We start from the raw sequence: 26,187 nt of genomic DNA, 5'->3' as shown, positions 1-26,187 counted from the left end.
TTTCTTTTCCAATGGGAACTGAAAGGAAATGACCCAGCCTCCTGTGTTCCCAGCAGGATAGAAGTATCATTCTCTCCCTGATTTCTTCCTTTCTGAGAGAAGATGGGGTGGATATACAGGGAAGTAGACTGATGGTGCTGAAACCCTGGCAGGTTTGCATTTTGTCCCGTGTATAAGGAAGCAAGCGGTATAAAAAATGGTGAGTCACGATAGTGTTTAGTAACATGTTTCATGTGGCAGAGATTCCTTGTGGTTCAAACTGTCCATGTTTTAACTAATATAAAGAGAGTTACTAACTAGCAGAAAACAATGTCCAGAGAGCGCATGTTTGCTGAAGGCTGCTGCCTGAAATGGGATGTTAATGTGGAATGGAGTGTCTGAGTCAAGTGGGAAGCAGCTTCTTGGCCAATGTAGGCATGTTCAGTGGTTGCACAAAGGCAGTACATGAGAACAAAAGGTAGTGCTAAAAGACTAGCTTGCAATCTCATTGAATTTGGTGTCCTCTAGGAGCGATTTTTCTTTCATTACAATTGTTGCAGTGACTTCTAGAACCACTTGAGATAAATGCATTTTTAGATGTCTACGTAATATTTTGTTTATATCTGAATGAATTCAGTCAAGCAGGCAATTGGGAATCTCTGTATGGCATGAGAGAATTAATGCTTTAGCAACCTTGTCCTGATAGAAAAAGCAAAACTTTCAGTTGTGCAGAATCTAGCTTGCACATCTGTACTTTTTGTTGCTGCACAAAAGAGACCCCAAGAACTTCCCTTAAACTTCTGCTGTGCATAGCCAGAAGCCAAGGTTAAGGCTGCAGCACAGCTGGTATGAAAAAATGTAGTTACCCTCCAGGCATAGGTGCTAATGGTTTCTTGTCAGTTTTCTCCCTGCACACAGTGTAGATGGATGCTAATAAAAGCTACAAATACATCCTGGGGGTGTGCTATCAATTTGTGATACATTAGCAGGTGAGAGGCCTAGAGACAGCCTGGGGATATTAAATATGTGGAAGTAATGCCCTTAGGATGGGACTGTGATAAAGGCAGCTGCAGATTTGGAGCGAAATTTTAAGGCTTGGTCAAGCAGGAATGTTTGGAAGGTGCATAGAAGCTGGGAACTCTAGACAACAGGTGCTTGTGAACCTGAGAGGGGGAGCTAATGTAATAAGAAACTTCAATTAGGGATATCAGGTAACACCCAGCACCTGATGGGAACCTACACTGAGCAGGACCGTTAGTCTCCTTGTTTCCAGATATAACACTGAGAATGATGCCTACTGAGCTTTTGTGAACATGTCTGTTCATAACAGAAATGGGTCAGAAAAAATTCCATCCTTGCCCAATTATTGTCAAGCTGTTCAGAACAGCAATTGCTATCTCCTGGTTCCAAAATGTTTAACTAAGCCCATCTAGCCAAGACCTGTTTTACTCCTTGGTGACATGGATTATGGTGAAATTTCACTAAACCCTCCCAAGTATGAGGTGGTCCAGATATCTAAACAGAATTCCTTCATCAGCTTTTGGTAATTTACTTTTAATAATCTTCTGCAACTAGCTACTAGAGTCAGCAGGACAGGGTAAAGTAACTATGATTCTTCTTTTCTAGCACAGGCTAGTGTTGATCTACAGAATACCAAATCATGGCTAATTCATCAGCATTTTATGTTGAGCTCCTGAAGGTAAAACAGTCAACATCCATAGATTCTTGGCCTGGGTACAGCTGAACCATTTATACCTAAGAGTAAATTGGTGCCTGGCTGTGACAATGGACTTGGCTGAAGTTCAGTCCAGGCAAGAGTGAGATACTATTGGGGGATGGCTCTTCTGAATGGCTGGAGGGCATTCGACCTATTCTGAAAGGGGTTGCATTTCCCCTAAAAAGCAGGTTTGTGGCTTGGAGGTTCTTCCTGATCTTTGTTATTTGAGGCTGAGGTGGCCTCCAATGTCTTCTACTGGCATCTGCTGGGAGCCCAGCTTTGCTCCCATCTGGACAGGGATTGCCTGATTTCAGCATCTAGTAATCTCCAAATTAGATTAGTAAAATGCAGTCTATGAGGTGCTGAAGACTGTTCAGAAGCTAGAGCTTGGGAAAAATGTAGCCATCAGATTCATAACTGGGACTGGATGGTCCAAACATATAACCTGTTTGGACTCACTTGCTTTGGCTGCCTATATGCTTCTGAGCCCATTAAGGTGCTGGGTTTAACCTATAAAGCCCTACATTGTTTGAGACTACAATACCTGACAGAGCTCCTTTCCTGAGCTCAATATACCAAGACAAAACACCCTTCATCTGAGGCCATCCTCTGACTTCTACCTCCAAGGGAGGCCTGGAAAAAGTACACTAGGAGGAGGGACTTCTCAGCAGTGGCCCCTCAGCTGGAATGATCTCAGAGCCTGGCACCAACATTATCATCTTTCTGGCATCAAGTTAAAACTGCCCTCTACTCCCAGGCATTTAATGGCATATTATGGATATCTCAGCTGTTGTAACAGATCTAGTTTTGGAATTTCACACTATATTTTATTGTATCCATATTTTACTGTAACCATTATTGTTGTACTTACGAAAAATTGGTTTGAGCCACCCAAAGATATTTGGCCATTAAGTAATATAGAAGTGAGGAGGAGGAGGAGGAGGAGAAGAAGAAAGGATAGGGACGAGGCAATTTAGGAAAGTGCTTCTAATCCTGGAAGCCAGATCTCCCAGGTTTCTGTGGTTCCTGAGAAGGCCTCACGTTCTTTCCCCAGACACCAATTGTTTGGTGGACTCTCCAGTTTTTTCACATTTCCCCCCATTCTAAAATGCATTTTCTAAGGATTAGTTGCTAGCAATAACAGCTTTTTACCACACCCCCTTTTGGAGCATGGCTGTAGAGAGCTTTTCTGGGATAGAATTCAGCCTGAAGGCTCAAAGAGGTTCTGTACCCCGGCTCTAATCTGTTTCCATTTTTTCCGTGGCTGCCTTAGAACAGCTGGCAGTGCAAAGAGGTATAAAGCTAAAACCAAGAAGACCCAGATAGATTCTATAAAGCTTATGGGTCAGCATTTTTAGCTACCAAGCATCTGATCTTAGGATGGTGCCAGTTTTCTATTTACAGTCAAAGAGAGCAAATTCCAGTTACATCCAAAATGGTACCCTAAAGACTGTGAAGCATCTGGGCATTGCACTGGTGGAGCTTCAACATCACAGTTCTACATCATGAGTTGAATATTTTCTGCTGTAATATTTATATGGTGCTATATTTAATATATTTAATATTTATTTATTTAAAACATTTCTATGCCGCCCCCATCGCAACAAAGCCTATATATTTATATAGTGCTACCAATGTACTACTGCTCACATTGCAGTTTAGAGACAAAATATATGTCAATAACAGTTTTCTATATGAACTAAGCTGAAGACTGCCCAGTGTCTCTCAAATACAGCACATCCATCAACCGCATGCTCAGCTAACAAGCTTTTAGATAAACGATGCTTCTCTGTACACCCCATAGGATCTAATTAATTCTTTGCACCTTGCTTATGCTAGGAGGGAGGTACTGACATTCAAGTGTGAAATAAAAGCCATTATTAAAACTACACAACAAAACTGTATCATAGAAGCTAAAGCTAGATCCTTACTTGAAATGGTGCTGTCTCGGTAGAAGTGCCCCACAAACACAGCACAACAATTTGAAATAGAATTGTATACTATGTTATGATTCTCAGCAGTCACATGATGCTGGCTTGTCCCATGAGAATATTACAGGCCTAACACCTGTACCGTGAGATCAGCACAGCAGGTTGACTGGCAGCATACAAAAGATACACACATCCCTGCCAAGGCTGGCTCCATTCCAACAAATGCAGTGCGATGCCATGGACTACCTGGCTGAATGAACAGCCCACTGAGATATGAATACAACCCTTGGATGACAAAATAAGGATGCAGGAAAAGGAGAAGAGAATTGTCCACAACCTACCTCTCTGGAGGGGTTGCAGAGAGCATCAGCCACTGCCAGGGAAGCACGTTCCAGCACCTGTCAAGTGCGTAGCAGAGTGGCCTGCCTGGCTCACTTACAGGATGCCAGTTGCCTGGGAAGGAACTATACTGGATTCTTCTCTTTCTTTCTCAGCCTGTGCACATTGGAAGGAAGGTCATAGCAGATGGGGAGGGGGGGGTAAAGATCAGCCCAGAGATTAGAGAGGCATTTTTAGCCAGCCAATCGCTGGCTAGGCTCTGAGTAATGACTCGCTGACAGCACAAGGTGAAAACATTACTGCAAAGAAAGCAGAAAATAAGCTCAAGGGTTGTTTGTGCTCTCTCTTTCCCAGGATTCCCCGCTCTTCTACTTCTTATGGCTTTTCCCCTTGCACGTGCTATTTTATCTTCTCTATGTCTTTTCGCATGCTGGCTTCAGTATGCTGTCATCTTTCCCTGCACTCCTCAGATCTTCTCCAGTCTCTTCCCTCTCCTCTTTATCCTTTCTTCTCTGATTCCTCATTTTTTTTCCATTGGTTTTTTCCCTTTTTCCTTTCTTTCATGAGCCAAAGTAACTGGGGCAAAGGGCCAATTTGCCCATGCTTCCAGACCAAGTGTGAGCAAATGGAGGCCCTTCATGTATTCTGGCCAGGAATCTTCCTCATCCCAAACCATTAGCTATGGTGGCTAGAGCTGATAGGAACCGAAGGCCAAAGATCTGAGGGGCCTCAACTTGCCCACCCCTGTCCCGGATCACAGTCCCATTTCAACTCTCCTCCCCATGCACTAGTAAAGTGGTCTTTTTTAATCCATAGAAGGTCTAAAAACATGAATAGTGTGAGGTATACTTTGGTCCTCAGACCTCTGGCTGCTCTCTTGCCCACTGACTACAGTAAAAACAAAGTACTTGTGTATAAAAGGATATTTAGAAGGTCTGTATTTTGTTACAGATTCCTAGTGTTAACCATGCACTTCAAAATATCACTGCTAGATGTATATATGTTTGTTTATTTATTTTAATATCCTGCCTGTTTTAATTCCAAGGAACTCAAGGCAGCTTACATAATTCTCCTTTCAATCTTATCCCCACAAGAAGAACCCTGTGAGGTAGGTTGGGCTGAGAGTCTATGCCTGGCCCAAAGTCGCCCAGCAAGCTCCACGGCTGAATGGAGACTAGAACCAGATCTCCTGAGTCCCAGTCCAGCCATCTCAACCACTACATCACACTGGGTCTCTTGTGATGAGGACAGGTATGTACATCTGTGAAGATGTCAATGATTAATGGATGGGCTCTACATGAGTAGTGCAGCATGGATAGAAATCATGCTTGGGTTACCCTGTGTGTTTTCATAATCTGTGCAAACATGGGTTCCATAGGACACAGTCTGGGAGAGCACACTATTATTAGTGAACAAAAGAAACTGGGATCCACTGACGAAAATCTGCTCTGAAAGAATCAGGCCATAAGTACGCCCTCTTGTGGTAATTTTTTAATAGAGGAAATGCTTTCCTTGATACAATCTAAACTGGAATGGTATTAGGACACTTTTTGAAAGAACCAACTAATAATTCCAGAGTAGAGTTGAACCATATTTTATATTGTATCATGCCCTTGTAAATTTGGTGTGATATTGTTCCTGCATGGATTTTTTCATCTTCTAATGCTGCTTCAGTTTTCTTTTCTTGTCATAGTGAGCTCAGGATAATCCTGAACTCCTGGGAATACATCTCAAGCTTTGACTGGATAACATTTTCCTCTTAGGCATGCTGCTTTTAAATGTAGAATAATCAAAGTGCAGTCAGAGGAATTTGTTATGTAATATAACTGAAAAACAGCAATAACCTCTAGATGATAAGAAAATGTATTCTTGAATTCAGGACAAATGGGATGTATGAACAATTTCCCTTCTGAAAAGTGCTAGGACATCACAAATATGCATTTATTTACAGCCCCCAGAAATGTAGCACCTCAACAATATTTGTCCATGCCTTTGCATTGTGCGCAGCATGCAAAGGTTAAAGATGTAATTCAACCATTTCCCCTTTCAAGGATGATTTAACATTAGCTTGGCAAGTAAGGAAATGGTTATTGTTTATTCAGTCCAATGCTTATTGTATCAATTCTGAAATTGTAGTAGGATGTTCCTCAGAATAAGTATTTCTCTTTCCCCCTCCCTCCCATTCTGTGTGTGTGTGTGTGTGTGTGTGTGTGTACAACCCCCCCCCCAAAAAAAAACCTTGGTCCCCATTTGTATCCTGTAGAAGGTTCTGGTTCCTGGCATCTCCAGGTAGGGCTAGAAACCTTCCAGCCTGGAGCTCTGGAGAGCCACTGCTCGTCATTGTTAACAGTAAAGAGCTGGATGGACCAATAATCTCACTGATCCTAAGGCAGCTCCCTATGTTCCTATGGCTTGTGCCATGCAGAGAGGGTTTATTTGGGGAAGAAAATCCACCAGTCTGATAGTTCATGAGACAAAGCAAAATATTGGGGTGGGGAGTGGAGGAGACATCTTGATCTTTATTGAATCAAAGCTAGGGAAAATGTCCTTGCTATTTATGGTCGACCACCTATGTTCCAAACAAGAACAAGCCTGTTTAATTTGTGAGTTGTGGCTGCAGCTCTTGACAGAAATAGCCCGCCTACCCAGCAGGAAACATCTTTCTATGGCATCTACTTATTATCATAGTCCATCTGTGCAATAGCTGATGTGTAGTTTGCAGTTGAAGTGAACGACAATTTTTCAGTGCCTGCCTCTCTTTCTGACAGCTCCTGTATAGGATGAATGGAATGGGATTCTGTCTTTTCTGGCAACATGTACATAGAGAAGTCCTCTCCTTTCAATCCAGTCAGGAATTGGGCTGTGGAATGTACTAGAAGCCAGGTAAAAAAAATGCCTCTGTATCACAGCTGAAAGTCCTATGGGACACTTTCCATTGTGGAAGCCTTGAGATACCATTATGTGGAGTATGGCAGTAGCTGTGCATTAGTATGTTGATTCTAATTAACTGCCTAGACTAGCAACAATTAGCTGGGAGCAGGGTTCCAATACCCTCAATGTGTTGATGATTTGCAGGTTGATTCAAATAACTTCTTGCTCTCAAAATACTATGATGGGAAGTACTCTAAATGTGCCCTGCTGAAGAGGGTCTGGGAAGCTTTGATGCAAGTTTGGGGAGGGACTATAGCTCAGCAGTAGATGGCATGGCTTGCACGTATTCAGTCCCAAGTTTTATACCTGGCATCTCCAACTTGAAATGATCAGGGAGCAGGTGATGGGAAAGACCTTTGCTGAATGTTCTAAAAAGTTGCTCTCCATCAGAGCCGACCAGGGGAAAGCACTCTCTTAAAGGAGAACATCTCTGCAGGAAAAGGACTGCATGTTTGGGACACATATATTTACTAGTATGGCTGGTTGAATCATTCTGGGAGTTGTTGAACTTAAAAGAAATCTAACCATTTTTAGGATTGTGCTCTAAACACATGATGCATGTGGGGAGGCACTTTTTGGTTACTGCAGACATCACTTCAGTTGTACAGTTCACATTTTACTTTTTGTTCCATCACCAACATTCTATACTTTACACTGCTTTTTCATTTCTAATATTTTAGAGCAACATTAAAAAAAAACTATTTGCCAGTCCCAATGAAAAATACTCAGAGCATGTGCTGTTTTGTATTCTGAACTCACTTAAATTGTACCACCATCATGACTACAGGAATAAAATGTAGTTTGCTTCTACAAAAAAGCATTTCCTTGGGAATAAACATCACTCTGTTGTAGAAAAGGATAATATATTTTGAAACTAAAAAGAAGAAAAATAGCATCTATAAACATGTCCATGTTTGGCCGGCTGCTCTCCTAACTATAATTTTGAAATATGAGGAAGAGATTCCATGGCAACCAGTGTCAAGCCCTGGGGTGCTTTGGAATGAGCGCTGACCTCCATCATCTGCCATTCTCCAAGTGGACATTGGGGCAGGGGGATGGGCTACTGCCCTGCAGATTGCATAGTCATAAAAAGGCAGGGGAAGTAAAACAACGTTCATATCTTCCTTGCAGTTTAGCATGGCACATATACACAGAGACTACAAATTCAACCTGTCTGTATTCTCAGAGCTGCCTTTGTCACTGATTTAAGAAGTTTCAAACATCCCTTCCTTCACACTCAGCATTTAGTTGTGACATCGTGTTAGCTTGATAGTATGTGTACACCCTAGAAATAAGAGCATGGTTATTTGAGCTGGGACTTGCCGAAAGTCCCCTGGGAAAGCTATTTCCCTCTGCCTGCTCAAGCTAATCTGACGGCTTCCTTTATTATTCATTCTCCTTTGCACAGTCCCTGGCTGGTACTACTGAAAGGGCCCTGAGAATGAATATGATATGTTAAATTGGTGCATAGTTATGAAGAGACCAGGCTGATGAAGGAAGCATCCCCTTTCTTCACCCTCAGATTCAAATCTTTAGGGCATAATTGTATACATGATTGTGCATACAAGTTCCAGCATTCCCGTCCCCTTTCTTCACCCTCAGATTCAAATCTTTAGGGCATAATTGTATACATGATTGTGCATACAAGTTCCAGCATTCCCCTGCCAACATGAGGAATATTGGGAATTTCCTTTTAGAAAGGCCTTTTCCTTTCTAAACATGTGTAATATTGTACCTTTAGCAAGAACAGTAATGCAGCATTTAAATCAGTATTAGCTCAACCTTTAATTTGCCCCCTTGAGAACCTTACATTGTGCTTGATGGATTGTTCTGCTCATGTTATGCTTTGAGTAGAATCTGATGGATGAGACATTTATCTGCTTGTCCATTTTTAAAAACAATATAGGTACTTTGGTGACCAAACAGCTGAATATTTCTATCTTAAAACTTAATTTCATTTCCAGAAGCACAAAGTTATTTTTCTTCTTTCATTTTAAGGAAACAAATTGGCAGTGTTTCAGGGAGGCATGATGTTGTCATTATGGGGGACTTCAATTACCCTGATATCTGTTGGGAGTCAAACTCTGCCAAACATGGCCCCACTAAGAGATTCCTAAGATGCATCACTGATAATTTCCTCCAGCAGAAAGTAGGTACGAGATGTATGGTTTTACTCGACCTGATCCTAACAACAATGAAACCTACTACTTGAGGAAGTTGTGAGCATTTCCTCACTAGAGGCATTCAAAAAGCATCTGATTGGGATGGGATATAGGGGGTTGGACCTGATAGCCTTTTGGGTCCTTCCAACTCTACTATCCTATGATTTTATGAGTTTATAAACTTTCTGAAGCTCTGTCATCTCTGATTCCATGCTTTGATCCAGAAATCCATCATGCAAACTTCACTTCAGCTGAGAGACCTGATCACATTAATTATTTGATTCATTAATAATTAAACACCTGTACAAATGAGTAAATAATAACAAGCCCTGTCTCCAGGCTTATATAAACATTGGATCTTCTCTTTGAAAAATAGTTTAGGAACTTAGCAGCTCAACATAGTTATTTACATGTTACATCCATTCATACTCTCAAATACACTCGTCCCAACCTGGTGATCCCCAGATAGTTTATCTAATAAAAGTGCTAAACTTATATTAAGCAGAACAATAGAAGCTGATAGAATAGGAACAAACAAATGGCATGAGTTAAGGGCTTACAAGAAGTCCAGTGATGGATATTCCATTAAAAATGTTGGAAATCTTAATTTCAAGTTTGTTTTTTCATATGCATCACACATTTTTACATTTAGATACCAGAAATTTGTCTAAACCCCAACTTCATGAAAACTGCGGTATTTATTGTAAAAGCAGACCAAAAGCATCGCTACAGGGATGGGAACCTGTGGTTTTTGTCCCAATCAATGATGAGGAATCATGGGAGTTGGAGGGCACTGCAAGTTGCCCACCTCTGCTTATCTTGTACACCTTCAGTACCCAGAGAAAGAAATGTATAGAAAATGAGCATTGCACGTATTTAATAGGAACAGATGTAACTTTCATTTGTTTAATAGATGCTGTGCCTCTTTCTCTCTCTATGCTATCCACACTAGTTGTTCATGTGTGTGAAGATAAATGAACAACAAACAAAATAGCCATCCATCCATCCATCCATCCAATGCTGTCCAGGACTGAGAAGACAATTTCAGAGTTTTTATTTTCTAAGGGTATAAATATTCATTCTTGCTCTTGAGCCTCATTCTTTTTGGAGAGGTGGGGAAATGTTTTCATGTTGCTAAACCTACTGCTACACCATTTTAGGCCATGCAACAAACATGTATATGATTGGGCTCCCTTTTATAAAATGTACAAAATTCTGTCAAGACTCACTGATAAGGCTGAAGTAATGTTTAAACGTTGTTTAATTAATCTGCTTATCCCAAATAAAATATCAAAGAGGGCAGCATGCTTCCAACAAAATGAGATGCTCCTTATATGTTCTTCATACAAATTAAACAGATGGGGGAGATAAAGTACAACCTTGTTTGATGCCTTTACCTATAGGACCACCATTCTGTGTCCCCATATTCTGCTCTAACTGTAGTTGCTTGTCCATGATCTAGGCTATGCATCAGAACAATCACATGCTGAGACCCACCCATTCCTTTCAGGAGCATCCATAGCTTCTCACAATCCACACAGTCAAAGGCTTGGTTGTAGTCTATAAAGCATAGCTTGATTTTCCTCTGAAATTATTTGGTCCTTTCCAGTTACCAAAGTATACTTGAAATACGATCTCAAGTGCCTAATCCTTTTTGAAATCCATCTTGAACATCAGGCATTTCTTGCTCCATATAGGATAAAATTCTTTCTTGTAACACCTTTAACATAACTTGGCTTGCATGGGAAATTAGTGCAATGGTCCCATAGTTGCTGCACTCTTGCCTTTCCTTTCTTGGTGACTGGAATGTATATTGAATATTTCCAGTCTGTGGGTCAAAACAAGTAGGCACAAATCTGGCATGCAAACACATATTACTAGGAACCACTGGGTAAACATTTCCATCATCTGAAACAATCTACTGCTTATGAAAGTGGTCATTCTTTACTAAAGAAAGTTCAAAGGGAGACACTTTGTAATTCTGCTGGCTTAAAAAGTTATCAGGAAATTTGATTTTGGCCCAGATTAAGACAATGGTTTCATTTCTCAATACCACCATTAAAAATAGCAAAGCTAAATGTTTGTGTTACCATCAATTCTAATTCTTGCTCTTATGAACTGACAATGTTTATATTTTAATTATCACAACTTGAGACCAGACTACCTGAAAACTGTTTTCCCTTATAGGTCCACTTGGATTTTAAGACCTTCGGTAGAGGTCTTTCTTTTGGCCCCACAATCATCAGGACAAAAGAATTTTGGGAACAAAAGAAGTCCTTTTTGTAGCTGCTCTGGAACTTGCTCCTTAGAATTGCTAGGTTCACTCCCTCCCTGCTGTCCATTTGCCAGCAGGCACATTCATTCATACAGGCTTCAGCATGTTAGCTGGTCTGTTGCTTAAAGTGTTCTGCTGTCTATTTCTTTTGCTGTGCTTTTGTTTTACTGTTCAATTATATGTTGCATTATAATTCAGACTTTGTTTTAATCTATTTTATTATTGCTAAGCACCTGAGTGCTGGTTTTGCAGCTTTGTGTAAATAAACTGAATAAATAAAGGTATGGTGAAGAAACAAAGAGAAAACGATCAGAATATGTTATAAGGGCCTCCCTGATTTGAAATAATCAGGTTCTCAGTCTTCCTTGAAAACAAGCGAAGAGGCTAAAAATGAACCTTCCCAAGAAAATAAAGCTATGGCTGGTGCAATTAAGTAGCGATCTGAGCAGCAGCTTTCACCAGGCATCTTTCCTAGCACACAGCCAAATACCTGCCAAGTTGCTTTTCAGGCACTGTGACAGGCGCCTCTTGAAATACAAGGGACCACGCGAGGCAGGAAGTGATCGCACTGCGCATGTCTCTTCCTTTCCTGCGCTTGAGCTTGCTGCGACCGCCACGGTAAGGCCTTGCTCCAAGTTTTATATCTCTTTCGTATCGTCGCCATCCGACGAGTGTCCGGTCGACTTCCCCTCCTTGCTGCTCCTGACCACTTAGCCCTTTGCTTCTGCTGGGCTCTTTTAGGTCTAAGGGGGCGTGGGGGCCGCTAAACAGGGTGGGAGATGCCCTAGGCAACTGGTTGGAAGGCGCCAATTTATTAAGCCAGGCCATTGCTTCTGTGAAGTGGGGAACAAATGTGAATTTGAGTGACCGGTTTGAATGGTAACACATGAATCATAGCGTTTCCCGGGGAACACCGTGCATAGACCTTTCTGATAAATGGAAGTTGTGCTTCTCTGGGTGCATTTTACAAAGAGGAGGATGAAAGCAAAAGCCGATTGCGAAGATGGGTACTTCCCATGGAAACCTAGATCCTGAAACTGTATTGTGATTTTAGGCATTTTACTTAGAGGTAATTCCTACTAGGCAGGGCTTCCCCAAATAAGCCTGAGTAGGATAGGAATGTGGAAAGTTCACCTTAGCATTAGATATTTCTTCGTGATTGTTAACAGGACCTTTGTTAAACATTTCTTGTATGCCTCATCCTGTATTTGTTATGTGATGTTTCTAGGGGGTAGCAACCGTAGCCTCAAACAGAAGATCTTAGATAAGTTCCATCCTTTCCACTTGAGAGGAACAGGAGGAAGGTGATGAGAAAGACCTTCCAAAGAACCCCACCTAGTCAGTCAGAGCAGATACAGTGAGCTAGGTGGACAACTTGTCCGATCAGATATAAATCAGCTTATTAAAATAAGGCTTCTTTATTATTACATTGCGTTTATATCTTGCCTTCTTTCCCCTTGTGAGGAACCCAGGGTGGCTTACATTAGCTCTATTTCAACCCTGTGAGGTAGCTTCTCCTGAGTCTTGAGTTGTTGAGTACTTTGTGGCTCTCTTTGCTGTTGTGCTTAGCCTCTTTGCAGAGTAATAAAAGTACAGTTCTTGACAAACTTGGGAGTTGGTATTATATTGACCTGGAGAAGAAACTGCTGTTGACAATTCAATCTATGTTACTTGCAGATGTTGATGCCTAAAAAAAACCGTATTGCCATCTACGAACTCCTTTTTAAGGAGGGAGTGATGGTAGCCAAGAAGGATGTTCACATGCCTAAACACCCAGAACTGGCAGACAAAAATGTACCCAACCTCCATGTCATGAAAGCAATGCAGGTAAGGTGCTGTTCTTTAACAAATTGCACTTTGACCTTAAGCAGGTTGCAACAGTGGTTTTCATTTTTTTAAGTAGGGGAAGGGGTATGGAGAGAATTACCAGAAGCAAAGTAGGACATGGCCTCTATGCTCTTAGTAGTAATGGAATAGATTTCAGGAGGTAAAGCTTTTCATACCACTCCATGGTAAACTGTCTTGTATTTAATTGTACTTTCTACATATTTATTTAAAATTATTTTTAGGTTGCTTTTAAGGGTAGAACCCTTTCAAGGCAGTGAACCTAACTGTACAATAAGTGCAAAGATTTGTCTGTTGTTACACCTTGCTACCTTATAGAGAAAAAGAGAAATAGGTATAGCAAATAATTTTAAATTCGGTTGCCTATTGTGGATTGGTGTTACAAGTGGATCTTTGGTCTGAAAAAGTTGAAGCTAGGCATGGTAGTTGTAGTCTGTTTCTAATGGTCTGATTAACATGGAGAAAGAGTGATGTAAATCATCACCTTTCAGGATAATTAAATAATTTGTAATTGTTTTATACAATTTGTTTGTCCTTCTAATATCAGCCATAATCTTCTTGCCTCCTTCTTTCCCTTTTGACTTGCTGTCTGTGGTGGGTTTCACATTTTATCATTCATGTATAATAACACAGGCAGAGTTCAAGGTATAAATTTAGATTTGTTGGAATTAATAGTGATTTCTAAGACTTGCTGTGATTATGTAAGTCATAAAGTTTGTGAATATCTGCAATGGGATTAACTAGTGTGTTATTCCAGTCGCTGAAATCTCGTGGCTATGTAAAGGAACAGTTTGCATGGAGGCATTTCTACTGGTATTTGACCAATGAAGGCATTCAGTATCTGCGGGACTATCTTCATCTGCCTCCTGAAATTGTGCCTGCCACTTTGCGCCGCAGCCGTCCTGAAACAGGCAGACCCCGACCCAAAGGTAAGCCTTGGCTGGAAGAAATACCATTTTGCTCCAGAATTGTTGATGTAAAAGCAAAATTCACATTCCTTGCCTAAATTTTCTGTGAATCTAGCCTCTAGATCAGCTTTTATTGCTAAAGGAAGACATTTATACTTTGCCTTCTCAGAAAATTAACAGTTGAAAATATCATTTAACACAACATGGTATTCAGTGGTAAGATAAATAAACATTAGGGAGATTTTTTGCTGGAAATCTGTAAAAGTTGCACCCAAACATATTAATACTTACAGTGGGATGTACCTGCAGACAAGCGGCTATGCTGTCACAAAATGGTAGGAGTATTTGATGGTGAAGCTACAGGTTCATTTCCTTTCAGCCTACAGCAAGGAACTTAGATTTGAAGCAAACTTGTGCTCTTGCACAACTTAGCTGGTTGATCAACTGTATTTTCCAAACCTGGGTTGGTTCCAGATACAGACCCTATTTGCATGAAATAGCAACAAACTCTGGGTTAAATAATTAGCCAGTGGGTTAGTAATTGTGCGCTATGTGTATGCTGCTTCTTTGAATGTGTGTCATTCAATAGTTTGTTGTTGCATGATGTATAAACCCAGACAACATGTAAGGATGGTATGTAAGCTGCCCAGAGAGCCTGTGGCTAATTGGGAGGCATATAAATCAAATAAATAAATATGGGTAATTTCTGGGTTAAACAATCCAAAGCTAACCTAATTGTTGCATTGTTGAATTAGAGGCTGCCTATTCAAAGCAGCAGTTGCATGTGTACCATGATTTGCCATTGTCATATATGAGCTTTGTCACTGTCAGACGTAGAGTAGACCAACTGAAATCAATGGGACATGATTATGTGCTTTTAATTTCAGTGGGTCTACTGTTTTAAGTATTGCTAAATCCAGATCCAGTACTATGTTTTTCTCAAAACACTGAAAATTTTACCACTATTTTGCATCCTCTAAAATAGCTGAATTTCACTGAAGCTGGAACCAATGAATAAGTGTACAGACAAAATTAGTTGAAATGCATTTAACTATAAGAATAAATGTTTTTCCTGCTGTGAATTCTTGTATCATGGTAGCAGAGCACTCTTGCATCATTGAGCATTCAAACTTGGACACAATTTTTTAAACATCAAGAAGGATACAGCTACCATGTGGAGGCTCTTTCACACTGGGAGTGGTAGCTGATTCTTGTGACAAGCTGTTTAGTGTGGCTTCCAAATTTGACCTGACTGATCTGTCACTGCTAGGAATGTGGGACCATGAAGTGATAGCGCTGAACATTGGTCTTGACCTATATAAATGGGCAGATAATTATGGCCAAAGTTGATTCTTTCATGTATTATATGTAGGACTTTACTCATTCTATTCCCATCTTCTCTTCAAGTATGGTTTTAAAATGGAGAGGGATCTATTCAGGACTGCTTATGTTGCTTATGTTAGTTTGAAGAATGGATCTCTTTTGAGCTAATAAAGAGGAATTCTTTATTACAACTGCCATAGTGACCTTATTCACACTAATAGCCATTGCAGTTAGTCTGTGCCTTGTTGTTGGGTTCACGAGTCATGCTTCACAGCCTATGAAGTAGCTGATTGAGGGTTGTGCAGTAAAGTAGTGGACAAACTGCCAGTGGTGTACCACTCATGCATGTCAGCTCATCAGTTATTAAACCAATGGATTGTCATTACATGCAGATGGGGCCAGTGAAAATTTTTGAAATAGGTAAGACTGGCATGCATGCAGTTTTTGTAGAAGTTGCGGATTCTGGTTCTGTAGACTGAAACAGAATTTTAGCCCTTTTAATACAGTTGGTAAAAAGATTAGATGTTGTGTGACAAGGTAGATTTATATTTCTTGGTGGGCCTGACAATGCCTGCATTCTGCTATTAATTTTACTTACAGGTGTCTCCCATTGGGTTAGTAGTTGGCAATTATCTGTGTGATAAGAGTGTATGTGTGCAGCTGTCATCACAGTGTACTGTTTCTGAAACTAGAAACAGCAAGGGGCTCTCCTGGCTTTTACAAAGCTGTAAGGTTCATTTAGAATGCAAAAAGAACCCAGATAAAATGACTTTGGGCCACATTAGACATTGACACTGGGTGAGTGCTCTGAAAGAAATAAGTTTGGCCTCGAGACAACATGTTTTATATTAGACTCTAATGTATAGTGGATATTATCTGCTGTTGAGGAACATGAAGACAAGAAGGTTCACATTTAACTATGTTGTGGCATAAGCTTTAATCAGGCAATTGACTTTATGAAGGAATTATATTGTCGCCCAATTTTTTAAAGTACTGAGATCAATTTTAAATACTCCTTGAAGTATAATTTACCACCTTAAATAATTTACCACCTGCTTAGCTGAAGACTCTTTGACCTTTTTATTCAACCAGCATTTTAATGTTTAAAAGATTTTAATTATGTTTTACTTCAGTCGTGGGTTATTAGTCTTACTATTGTTTGGGGTATTATACGATCTTTTATACTGTTGTATTTATTGAATTTTGTTTTTAAGCTGTCCGGAGATGCATAGTGATTGGACAGGTTAGAAATATCCCAAATAAATAAATACATTTGTACTGTTTGATCTTTTTCAGGATTGGAGGGTGAGCGTCCTGCTCGCCTTACACGAGGAGAGGCTGACAGGGACACCTACAGACGTAGTGCTGCTCCTCGTAAGTGTTAAAATTTGGTCAGGTTTTAATCAGCCTCAGTTTTAGTTCCCCTGACTAGCTTTTTATTGATTAAAAATGCCAGTGCTGAAGATTGGCGGAAGTGTAGTGACTCTTACTGGGCCTTATTGGCTAGCCAAAAATTGGTTGCCAGGACTTGGCCCATTTCCTGGTAGGAAAAAGACGGTGGTTTTCTGTGTGTGAATATGATTGTATTGGAAACATAGCGCAGCACAGATAAGCCCCAGTCGTAGCTGTTACACTTTTTTGAGGCAGGGACCATCCCCATAGTTGCCCTGTATTTTGGAAATGTTCTGAGCTTAGAAGCAAAGTGGGACTCTGGAAAAATATTCAGACCAAAAACTATACATTGGGGTAGATGGGCCTTGTTATAACTTGCCAGATCAGAAGAGGATCCGTGCCAAGATTCAGTCATTTGTGGATCAATGGCATTAAATGTCTGTACTAGCAGCAATTGCATACTAATGAAATGCATTTAAAGATCATAGAAATGTCCCTAATAAAGCTGGTTTTTATGTTGAATAATACTTTTTTTTATCCCAGCTGGTGCTGACAAGAAAGCAGAGGCAGGTGCTGGGTCAGCTACTGAATTTCAGTTTGTAAGTATTGTGTAGAATATTTGATTTAACTGAAGGCTTTAAAAATATATGCAAGTTTTTCTGGAGGAATGGCACACTTATTGAGCTTGATTGTTGTTAGCTAGTAAAGTTATTGTAGGAGCAATTATAGATTGAAGGCTTCTTTGTATTTCCTGTTCGGTAATATTGAAAGTATATGCTAATAAAGTTATGGTTCAAGAATATAATTCCATAACAAGCAGAGGGACATGATGATGAGACTCCAGACATACTGGAGACAAGGACAACTCGTTACACATTCCTGTTACGTCCACTTAGTTTATCAAGGTTTACAAAAACATTGCCAATGCAAATATTGTATTTGATTTGTACCCTGCCTTTCTACTAAGAAAACTGGCATTCATGCTGGCTTATAGGAATAGATATAAGATTAAAACAATAATGAAATAAATGCATTAACATGTGGTTAATTCAGTAACCAAATGAATACAGCACTATGTACATACTGGAGGCCTGCTTGAATGAAAAGGTCTGTGTGCACTGGCTTGACTGAAGAGGTCTTTGTCTGCTGACATATGGACAGCATAGAAGAGTGAACTTAGCCTTCCTTGAGCCTGGGGGCAGTAACCAAGGAAGCCGTCTTTGTATTGCTACATAAGTGTAGGCAATATGCAGAAGTTACTTGCTTGATCATTGATCACAAAGAATTGCATTATGGTCAAGAATTGTACCTTAAAATGTTTAAGCTGAAAGTCAGCAATCATAACTCAATCTTCAAGCCTTGTTTCCTAGAGTAATGCATTTAAATACCCTTTGCTGTAGACAAAGCTCAGCATTTTGTTGTAGCATTAGGACTCCCAATTTCTATACTAGATTTTGGGTTCCTCTGCTCTTTCTCTTACATTTCAAATAGTAAAGAGGCAAAAGTAGCCATAGGAGAAATTTGGTGGCGCAGATGCACTAAAAATGTTCTTTCTTTTTAATTTGCAGAGAGGTGGATTCGGACGTGGACGTGGTCAGCCACCTCAGTAGAAATCTCTTGCTGTTTGGTTGCAACTTGTGTATAATAAATAGGTGAAAATTCCACTATTTGTATCCCTGAATCATTTATCTGAAGTACTGAAGTGTTGAAGAATTTGGTCACTGCTAGCTTGCAGTACTTGTTTCTGATGTAGGAGATAACACTAAAACACATAACAAGGAAGAGTAAGTTGGCTTAATGGGATAACTTGGCTGTCTGTTTTAGAAGGCAAGTATCAAATCCTTTTGATTTCCACAGATAAGATGCAGATTGAAAAGAACTTCTAGGTGTCGGGGCTGTTAACTAGTTGCTTGCAGATTTTTCAACCCTATGCTATGGCTGTTTTCCCCTGATCCTACTGTCCATCTAACACCAGTCTCCATGTCCTGCTCTTATTATCCTAGTCACTGAAAAAAATGTGACTTGGCTCCTGAAGTTGGAGTAAATTGTGTAAATTCCTTAGCTCATAACTTTGGAAGTTAGCATATCACTTACAGCAGGTCTAATACCTGGCCTTCCTAGTCCTACAAAAAGCAGTTATTCAACACTCCTTTGTCTGATTAAAACCCTGATTTTATACATATTTGTATATATAAGTCCAACTGAACTTCATAAGATTTAATGCCAAGTAAATGTGCATAGGCTTTCAGCCTTTGCTGGATAGCTGAAAAAACTGACAAGCATTTAGTTCATTTACCAGAGCATATTCAAACTACTGCCAAAGGATTGTGACCTTAATAGTTGAGTCTTCAATCAATGATACTCATTTTTGTCCATTCATCTTCATAAGAACAGAATGGCACCAGGTCATAATCTCCACTTTACTGATAGAAAACTGAAACAGAAGTTATTACATGAACAAAGATACCCAATGGACCATGCATTTGCTGGTGACTGCATCTGTCCATCTGTGGCTATACCATTGGAGAGAATTGGAAGAATTAGTGAGTAGCAAACATACAAAGATTTCTCTATTCATGAAATCAGTAATGTAAGATAGTAAAATGGAAAGTTCTTAAATGAGCTTGTCAGTGATTTAGATGCAATACATAGCTTTTGCCACCAGATGTTGCACTGATAGGAAAGTAGGATTTGAGTCCTTTGTTAATGCACATGGCTAGATTACAGTAATTTAAAAGCCTAGGCATGCTGGATTTGAACTGGTAATACCCATTTTACAAGAGAGGTGATGTAACATCCTAAAGTTAGAACTGCTTGGCCTTCTAATACTGAGCAGTGCTTTGCCTACTTTTCAGCCTTCCACATTTATTTTGAGAGTAGAGAGATCATCACTGCAAATGGATCTGGCAGCAAGCATTGCTTTTGCTGTGGATGGTGATGGTGTCTCTACAGGTGCTGCTGTGCACATTGGGTCCTTAGTACCTGGGAAAATGCCTGGGAATTCATTCTTTTTTGGTTTGACAATGCTTGGTTTGATGTTTAGCCTATGAACAGGTGGTAAGGAAGTCTGTATTAGATGATCGAAAGATACATTTTTAGACTGTATAGTTAGGCGTACACACACGGGCAATATCCAGAATTGTGAAGTAGGAATACTTTGTCTACATGCAATGAGGCATTGAGAACAGAATGTCTGATTTCCTTTCTCAGAGCAGAAGAAACAAAGAGCCGCCGCCTTCCCACCCCCAAAAAAACATACAAGTGTCTAGTCATAATCTTTAAAACTTGTATGATTTCCAGTAGACAAGGAGTAAGATTTAGATGTTCTTCAAACGTCATATTTTCTCAAAACTACACAAGCATCTAAATGTGCACAATATATACAGGTCATATGCTAAGTGTTTTTTTTCTCATTTTAAATTTATTTTCACAAGATGCAATAAGAAAGGAAAGGGATGAAGGAAAGGTGCCAAGTGTCAGTCCACAGATAATAGCATGTGACATTAACATTTAAACATTCCTTTAAAAATCGCAATGGCTATAATCCCATCAAAACAATTCAATTCTCAGTCAGACAATTTGTCCAATCTAATGCTTTAACTTTAAAACAGTAATTACATTTATAAAGGCTATATTTTCTTTAATGGTTCATCATTTAATTAAATTGCTCATAAATTGCTTTCCATCTTTGAGTAAATTCTTTGGCCTTCTGTTAATGTAGGTAGTTAATACTGCCATTATTACATAGTCCACTAACTTGTTTTTCCAATTCTCGACAGTTGGACGGTCTCCAGCTTTCCACTTTGAAGCAATTATCAGTCTTGACATTGTTACCATGTATTTAAATAATTCTGTCATAATCTTTGGGATCGTCTCTGGTACAATACTCAATAGCACATTCTTGGTGTTCTTTGGAAAGTCCAATTTAGGTATTTTCTGCATTTCCATATGTATCTGCTTCCAAAATCTTTTAGTTCTATCACATGACGACCACATATGGTAGAATGTCTTTATCTTTCTCCTTACATTTCCAAAGATATACAATTCTGTCTTTCAGGGAAATATACCACTGAAAATCCACCTTATAACAGTTTTCTCTTAACATTTGACTTGCAGTGAAATTTATATCTTTCATCCATTAGGCTTTCCATTGATGTGATTGTATTTCTTCTTCAAAGCTCTGCAACTAGCTCTTCATCGATATTTTAAACTTGTTGAGCTTCAGCATCATGTTTAAGCAATATTCATCTTAGGAGATACTCTTTTTGAAGTTTAATTATAGTTTCAAAATCAGTAAGATTCCTTATACTTTTTCCTGTTTGAGTTTCTTTTTTTAACCTTGAGACCAAGTGATAATAAACCGTCTATATTTTTCCCTTCATCTTTTCATTCTTGCCATAACTTGGTCAACCATATCTCCCTATGTAATTGAATCATTATTTTTCCACAAATGTTTCTTCATAGTATGCTTTTATTGGGAGACATCAAAGGAGAGATTGAATGACTAATTCTTCTCATAAGATACTAAATTTTTATTAGACCATCCCTAAATACATGATTATTGTTTAGGATTGGTGCTTTTTAAAAAGAGTCTTTGGTCCATAATAGATTATGTATTCCTTCTTCAAGATCTGCTCTCTCCAATTTTGCTAATACTTCATTGAAATTAAAGATCTAATCTGTGATCTAGACTAGACCAACTGCAGAATAATATAGCTTAATATTTGGTACTGCTAAACTTTCTCTTTTTTCATCCTGTAAAACTATAAATCTAATCCTTAGCTTTTTTCCTTTCCATATAAAAGCTTTCAATTGTCTTTGATTGTCTTTGCCAGTTTTGTAAAGTTTTTCCCTTTACTGAAATTGGTAACATCTGAAATTAAATAACCTTGGCAGTACATTCATTTTATGATAGAAATTCTTCGCAACCATGAAGCTTTCAGTTTTGACCATCTCTGTAAATCCTTTTAGATCTTTATCCATGTTGTTTTGTAATTATCTTGAAATAATGTATCATTCTGTCCTGTCAGATTTATTTCCAGATTAGAAGTTATTTTGCATCCTGAAATTTTAAAAATATGTTCCTCTTCTTCCTCCATTAAACATTTTGGTTTGATTTATTTATTAACCAGGGTAAAGTCCGTTTTTTATTTTATCTATTTGTATTGATAAATGTGAATTTAAGATGGTCAGCACTACATCAGCTGTATAACTTTCATTTTGTATTCTTTGTTTTTAGGTCATTTATGTCTAAGTCTCTTCTAATTTTTCTAGCTAGAACTTCTAATGCAAGTATACATAGAAGTGGAGGTTATGAGCATGCTTGTTGGAAATCAAGTGTTTCTTCATCTCTTCCTTCGCTTTCTTCTTTACACAGAGCACTTTTACTTAGCCTATTGTCTTCAGACATTTTGAACTACAGCTGCCTAGAGAACTTTGGCTGCAGGGTGGTATAGAAATGAAATGAATAAATAATAACTCCCAGCAGTTTTCACCCCTGACTGTGCTGGCAGGATTGATGGGAGCTAAAGGTGAACATGTGGAGGGCACTAAACTGGGAAAGTGTGGCATATGGCATAACAATCTGAGTTAACTTTCTCTAGTTGGCAGCTGATGCTATGCAACAGTTCTACAACCTTTGAGTCTTTTCAAACAGATTCTGAATTTCAGTTTAAAACAACATATTAATACAGGACAGTAACAAGAAGTGCAAATGTATTAGCCACAAATGTTTATACTTCTCTGTGCCTTTTGTAGTTGGGTTGTGCAGGCTTGTGACCTAGCTGGTATTGCTGCAACAGTGGTTTTCAAATGTCTTTGTGTTGCCAGCTTTTAAAATACTAACTCTCCTTAGTTTGGACAAGCTGGCATATTTTCTAGCTCTACTTAATGATGTTGGATGTCCAGAGGGCATTTCTTTGCTCTTATGTCAGTGATATGCTTGTGTTTTTAAGACAGAAAAGTCTCTATACACTTTGCATTTAGTTTCTTGTGCTCATTGAATGTATCTACTGAATCAATATTAACAAAGCACAGCACATTAGTAATAACTGATTTTGAAATATGCTGGTGAGAAATGGCCAGTTCAGGGCAACTGAAAAGAGCCTTTGGGTGCAAAGTTGGCACCCAAATTAAGTATCTTTTCTGCTACCAGTAGTGACCTCTTCTGCTACCAGTAGTGACCTCTTCTGCGTTATAACTGGCATTTTGAAGCTTAACTAAGCACTGCCTGTGATTGTCTGTGTAAGACCAGACCATCTTGTTGATTGTCAAATTAAGGAGTTTCCCCTCCATACATAATGGAGGGTTGGCTAATTTGAGTCTTGGTGCTCTATGTATTTGTATCCAGTGGCCGAATATTTCTATATTTGTATTATGAATGAGAATCTTTCAGTGTTGTTGGGGTGTGTTGCTCCAGAAGAGGAAATTGATGGAACTATTTTAAAAAGTAGGAAAACATTAGTAGTAGGGAGAAACAGTGACAGAATTCAGTTCTGACTCTGGGAATTGTGGTGCTGGCCCGTTCCTTGAGGTATGTTACAAAAAATGAGTGCTTGTTATACATACAAAGTAGAAGTATATGTTATCCATTTGGTGAATAAAAAGATGAAAGGATATTCTACAGTCTTATAGTTTTATTTTTGATTACTTCCAAAAGTGGATACAGATTGTTTTTAGATATCTTCCTACAGATCATATCTTTCTACATTAATTAAAAGTGCAGTCCTTTACTCATTTACTTGAGACTAAGCCTCACTGAACTTAATGGCACCTACATCTAAGGAGACATACATGGATTGAAGTATATGATGTGCATAGTATGTTCTCTGTACGCACTGATATATTTGTGTAAAATATCTCAATCGGCAGCCAATATAAGAACATAAAAACAGCATATAGAGCAGTATCACAAGAACTTCTACATACCAGTTGCTAAAAGATGTAACTAGTTTCTTCATCCTGACCACATCTGGTCTTACATGGTCTTCAAATTAGTTGTAACAATTGTCTGAATTTAACCCCTGGCTTCCACATTTGGGAGTTCATGAGCCTGTCTTCAAAATTTCAAATTTTGGCAGCTTTCATTTGTTGCAACTGCAGGCCAATAAATCATGCATCATCATAAATCTATTAGGTGCTGTTAGGTGCCTTTTATCCAGTGTGTGGGTATACCATTTGGGGTGTTCCAAAGCTTATTTTATACAAGGTCTGAAAAATCCCATGCACTTAGTACGCTAGATCATTAATTCTGAGGCTGGTTCCTAGGAAATGAGGAAAAATTAAATCATTCTTGTTCATGGCTGATGTCTAAAACCTAACTAAGATATTCAGCCATTTCAGTTAAAATATTTATGTAGATTTATACATATGTGTACTATGGTAACATAACACTTCATGGATGTTTGCCTTAAACCCTTAATGGAGAGACAGGAAAAGAACTTGCTGGAAAATCTGAAAATGACATCAAATGACCTTTTGGTTAATCAGCAAACTTCATTCTAATTTCCGTTATTTGCTGGTAAATGTTGAGGCACTTTTATAAAGCAAGTCTAGTGTCATTTCTAACTGAAATACTGCCCTAGTCCCTCCAGCAATTGACAGATTCTGTATTTTCAGCTTAACATCTGTAACTGCAGCAGTCACTGACACTCAGCCTAACCTACCTCAGAGGGTTCTAGTGAAGACAAAATGGAGAACAGAAAGACCATATAAACCATATTAGGTTTCTTGCAAGAGAGATAAAATTCAGGATATAAATGTAATATCAGTAAATACATTGGCCTGAAAAATCTTAATCTTGTTTTACGTCATCTTAAATCTTTGAATTCTTTTGTTGAGTGCTATTCATAGAATGTAGTGGCCTTTCTGAGGAAAGGTTAAGGATTATCTCTCCCCACCACCTGATGATGTTGGACTGCAATTCTCATCACCTCCCAGCTCCTAGCTCTAATATCCAAAGTGACAGATAATGATAGTTGCTAACTGAAGAGCCCCTGACCTAGGGATAGGGTACTGTGAGTTACACCAGTAATTTAGAGGTTGAACTAACTTCTTACTGGTTTTGTCTGGTAATTCCAGGTGAATTAGTGGGTCCAAGAAGAACTTTTTTCTACAGCATGACCAGTGGCTTGCATTGAGCCTTTTTATCAGGGACTGCCTATCATAATTATTTTTCACATCATTTCCTCAGATTGTCAGTTCAACCTGTGGACCCCAAGCCCTTTCTGTGCAGCCCTCCTACCTGCTTGTTTACTGTTACCACCCTCAGGGCATTTTCCCTCGGACCCACTTCTTCCTATCTCAAGCGGCATCATTACTGCTGTTTTTCCTGTCTCCCCCTTTTTTCTTTTTTACAAAAAACAACATTGTTTCTTCTGGTCCCCATGCTTCCTTCTGTCAGCCCCTTCTTGGTCTTACCCTCCATACTAGCATTTTGGCCATTCTGGATGCTTTCCCAGCCAGCAGGGCTTAAGTACCCATGCCACTCAGGTTTTTCACATCCCCCCTTCCATGCATTACCATGTTGAAGGCTCTATATGTGTGTAAGGAACATAAAGCAGCTGTGGAGATGGGTATAGAAGATGTCTGGCCTGCTTTTGCAAAAAAAGGCAGGAAAAGGACAGTACAAGGCCTCGTATTTTTGCAAAAAGGATAAAAAGTGTTTTGCATACAGAACATTGCTAGAGGCTCCACCCATCCAGGATCCTCCAATTGTCTTCCAAGGTTACTGGTGTGGTGGTTGCTGCAGGCAAAAGTATTCAGAAGTATTCCTTAACAAGAACTGGTTGCTCTGATTTTTTTTAATTTTTTGCCTTGCTTTCTTTTGTCTCATACCCCACTCACTCCAGCTAGGATTCTTCTCATGCATCTGTGATTATAGGAGCCAGTGAGTGACCCCTTGGGTTGAGAGGGAAGGAGTTCTCTCTTAGGGAAGCTTATGGGATTCTCCTTCCCACATCTCCAGCCAAGTTCCCTTTCCCCTGGCTGCCATTTTGCTTCTCATGATTGAGGCTTGGCTGTGATGTGTATGTGCACCCTGCATATAATTTGAAGCCAACTTAATAGCATATCCTCTGCTCCAGCTGGAAGGCTACCCTTTCATTTGCTCTCTCTCTACCTGCTCTTTTTTGGAGGGCCCCCATTTTTTCAAGTATTAGCATGCATAGATTTAAATCTCAAGGCACTGTGTTTCTTAAGAAATAAATCTCATAGTATTCAATGCATTTAGGATTACAAGTCTGCCATTTGATAGGTCAGATTAAAACATTTTTAAAAATTCTTCCTACTGTGTGCATCGGGTCCATTATTCTTTAGAACTGTAGAGACAGGGTTTTCTTCTTTGCCATAATCAATGAGAATCCCCAGCTAACAGTAGCCAGAATGG

General features: G+C 39.3%; 1 protein-coding gene across 1 annotated transcript; it reads left to right on the top strand.

Annotated features, from left to right (window-relative positions):
• The first annotated feature begins 11,901 nt into the window (after nt 1-11,901).
• On the top strand, nt 11,902-18,466 carry RPS10 (ribosomal protein S10). Its single transcript, XM_044444417.1, has 6 exons — nt 11,902-11,952; nt 13,012-13,161; nt 13,937-14,108; nt 16,707-16,784; nt 17,346-17,401; nt 18,371-18,466. The coding sequence occupies exons 2-6, from the start codon at nt 13,012-13,014 to the stop codon at nt 18,410-18,412; spliced, it is 498 nt and encodes a 165-aa protein (XP_044300352.1). The 5' UTR covers nt 11,902-11,952; the 3' UTR covers nt 18,413-18,466.
• Nucleotides 18,467-26,187: the final 7,721 nt, after the last annotated feature.

Source organism: Varanus komodoensis, unplaced genomic scaffold (assembly GCF_004798865.1).
Source record: "Varanus komodoensis strain SLA01 unplaced genomic scaffold, ASM479886v1 scaffold1, whole genome shotgun sequence".
Taxonomy (NCBI): Eukaryota; Metazoa; Chordata; class Lepidosauria; order Squamata; family Varanidae; genus Varanus; species Varanus komodoensis.
This window is presented reverse-complemented; position numbering and strand designations above follow the sequence as displayed.

Excerpts from the sequence above, each read along its gene's own strand:
- RPS10 (XM_044444417.1), top strand. The coding sequence starts at position 13,012 with ATGTTGATGCCTAAAAAAAACCGTATTGCCATCTACGAACTCCTTTTT. Across the intron at positions 13,162-13,936 it reads ATGTCATGAAAGCAATGCAG|TCGCTGAAATCTCGTGGCTA; the intron begins GTAAGGTGCTGT and ends GTGTTATTCCAG. Across the intron at positions 14,109-16,706 it reads AGGCAGACCCCGACCCAAAG|GATTGGAGGGTGAGCGTCCT; the intron begins GTAAGCCTTGGC and ends GATCTTTTTCAG.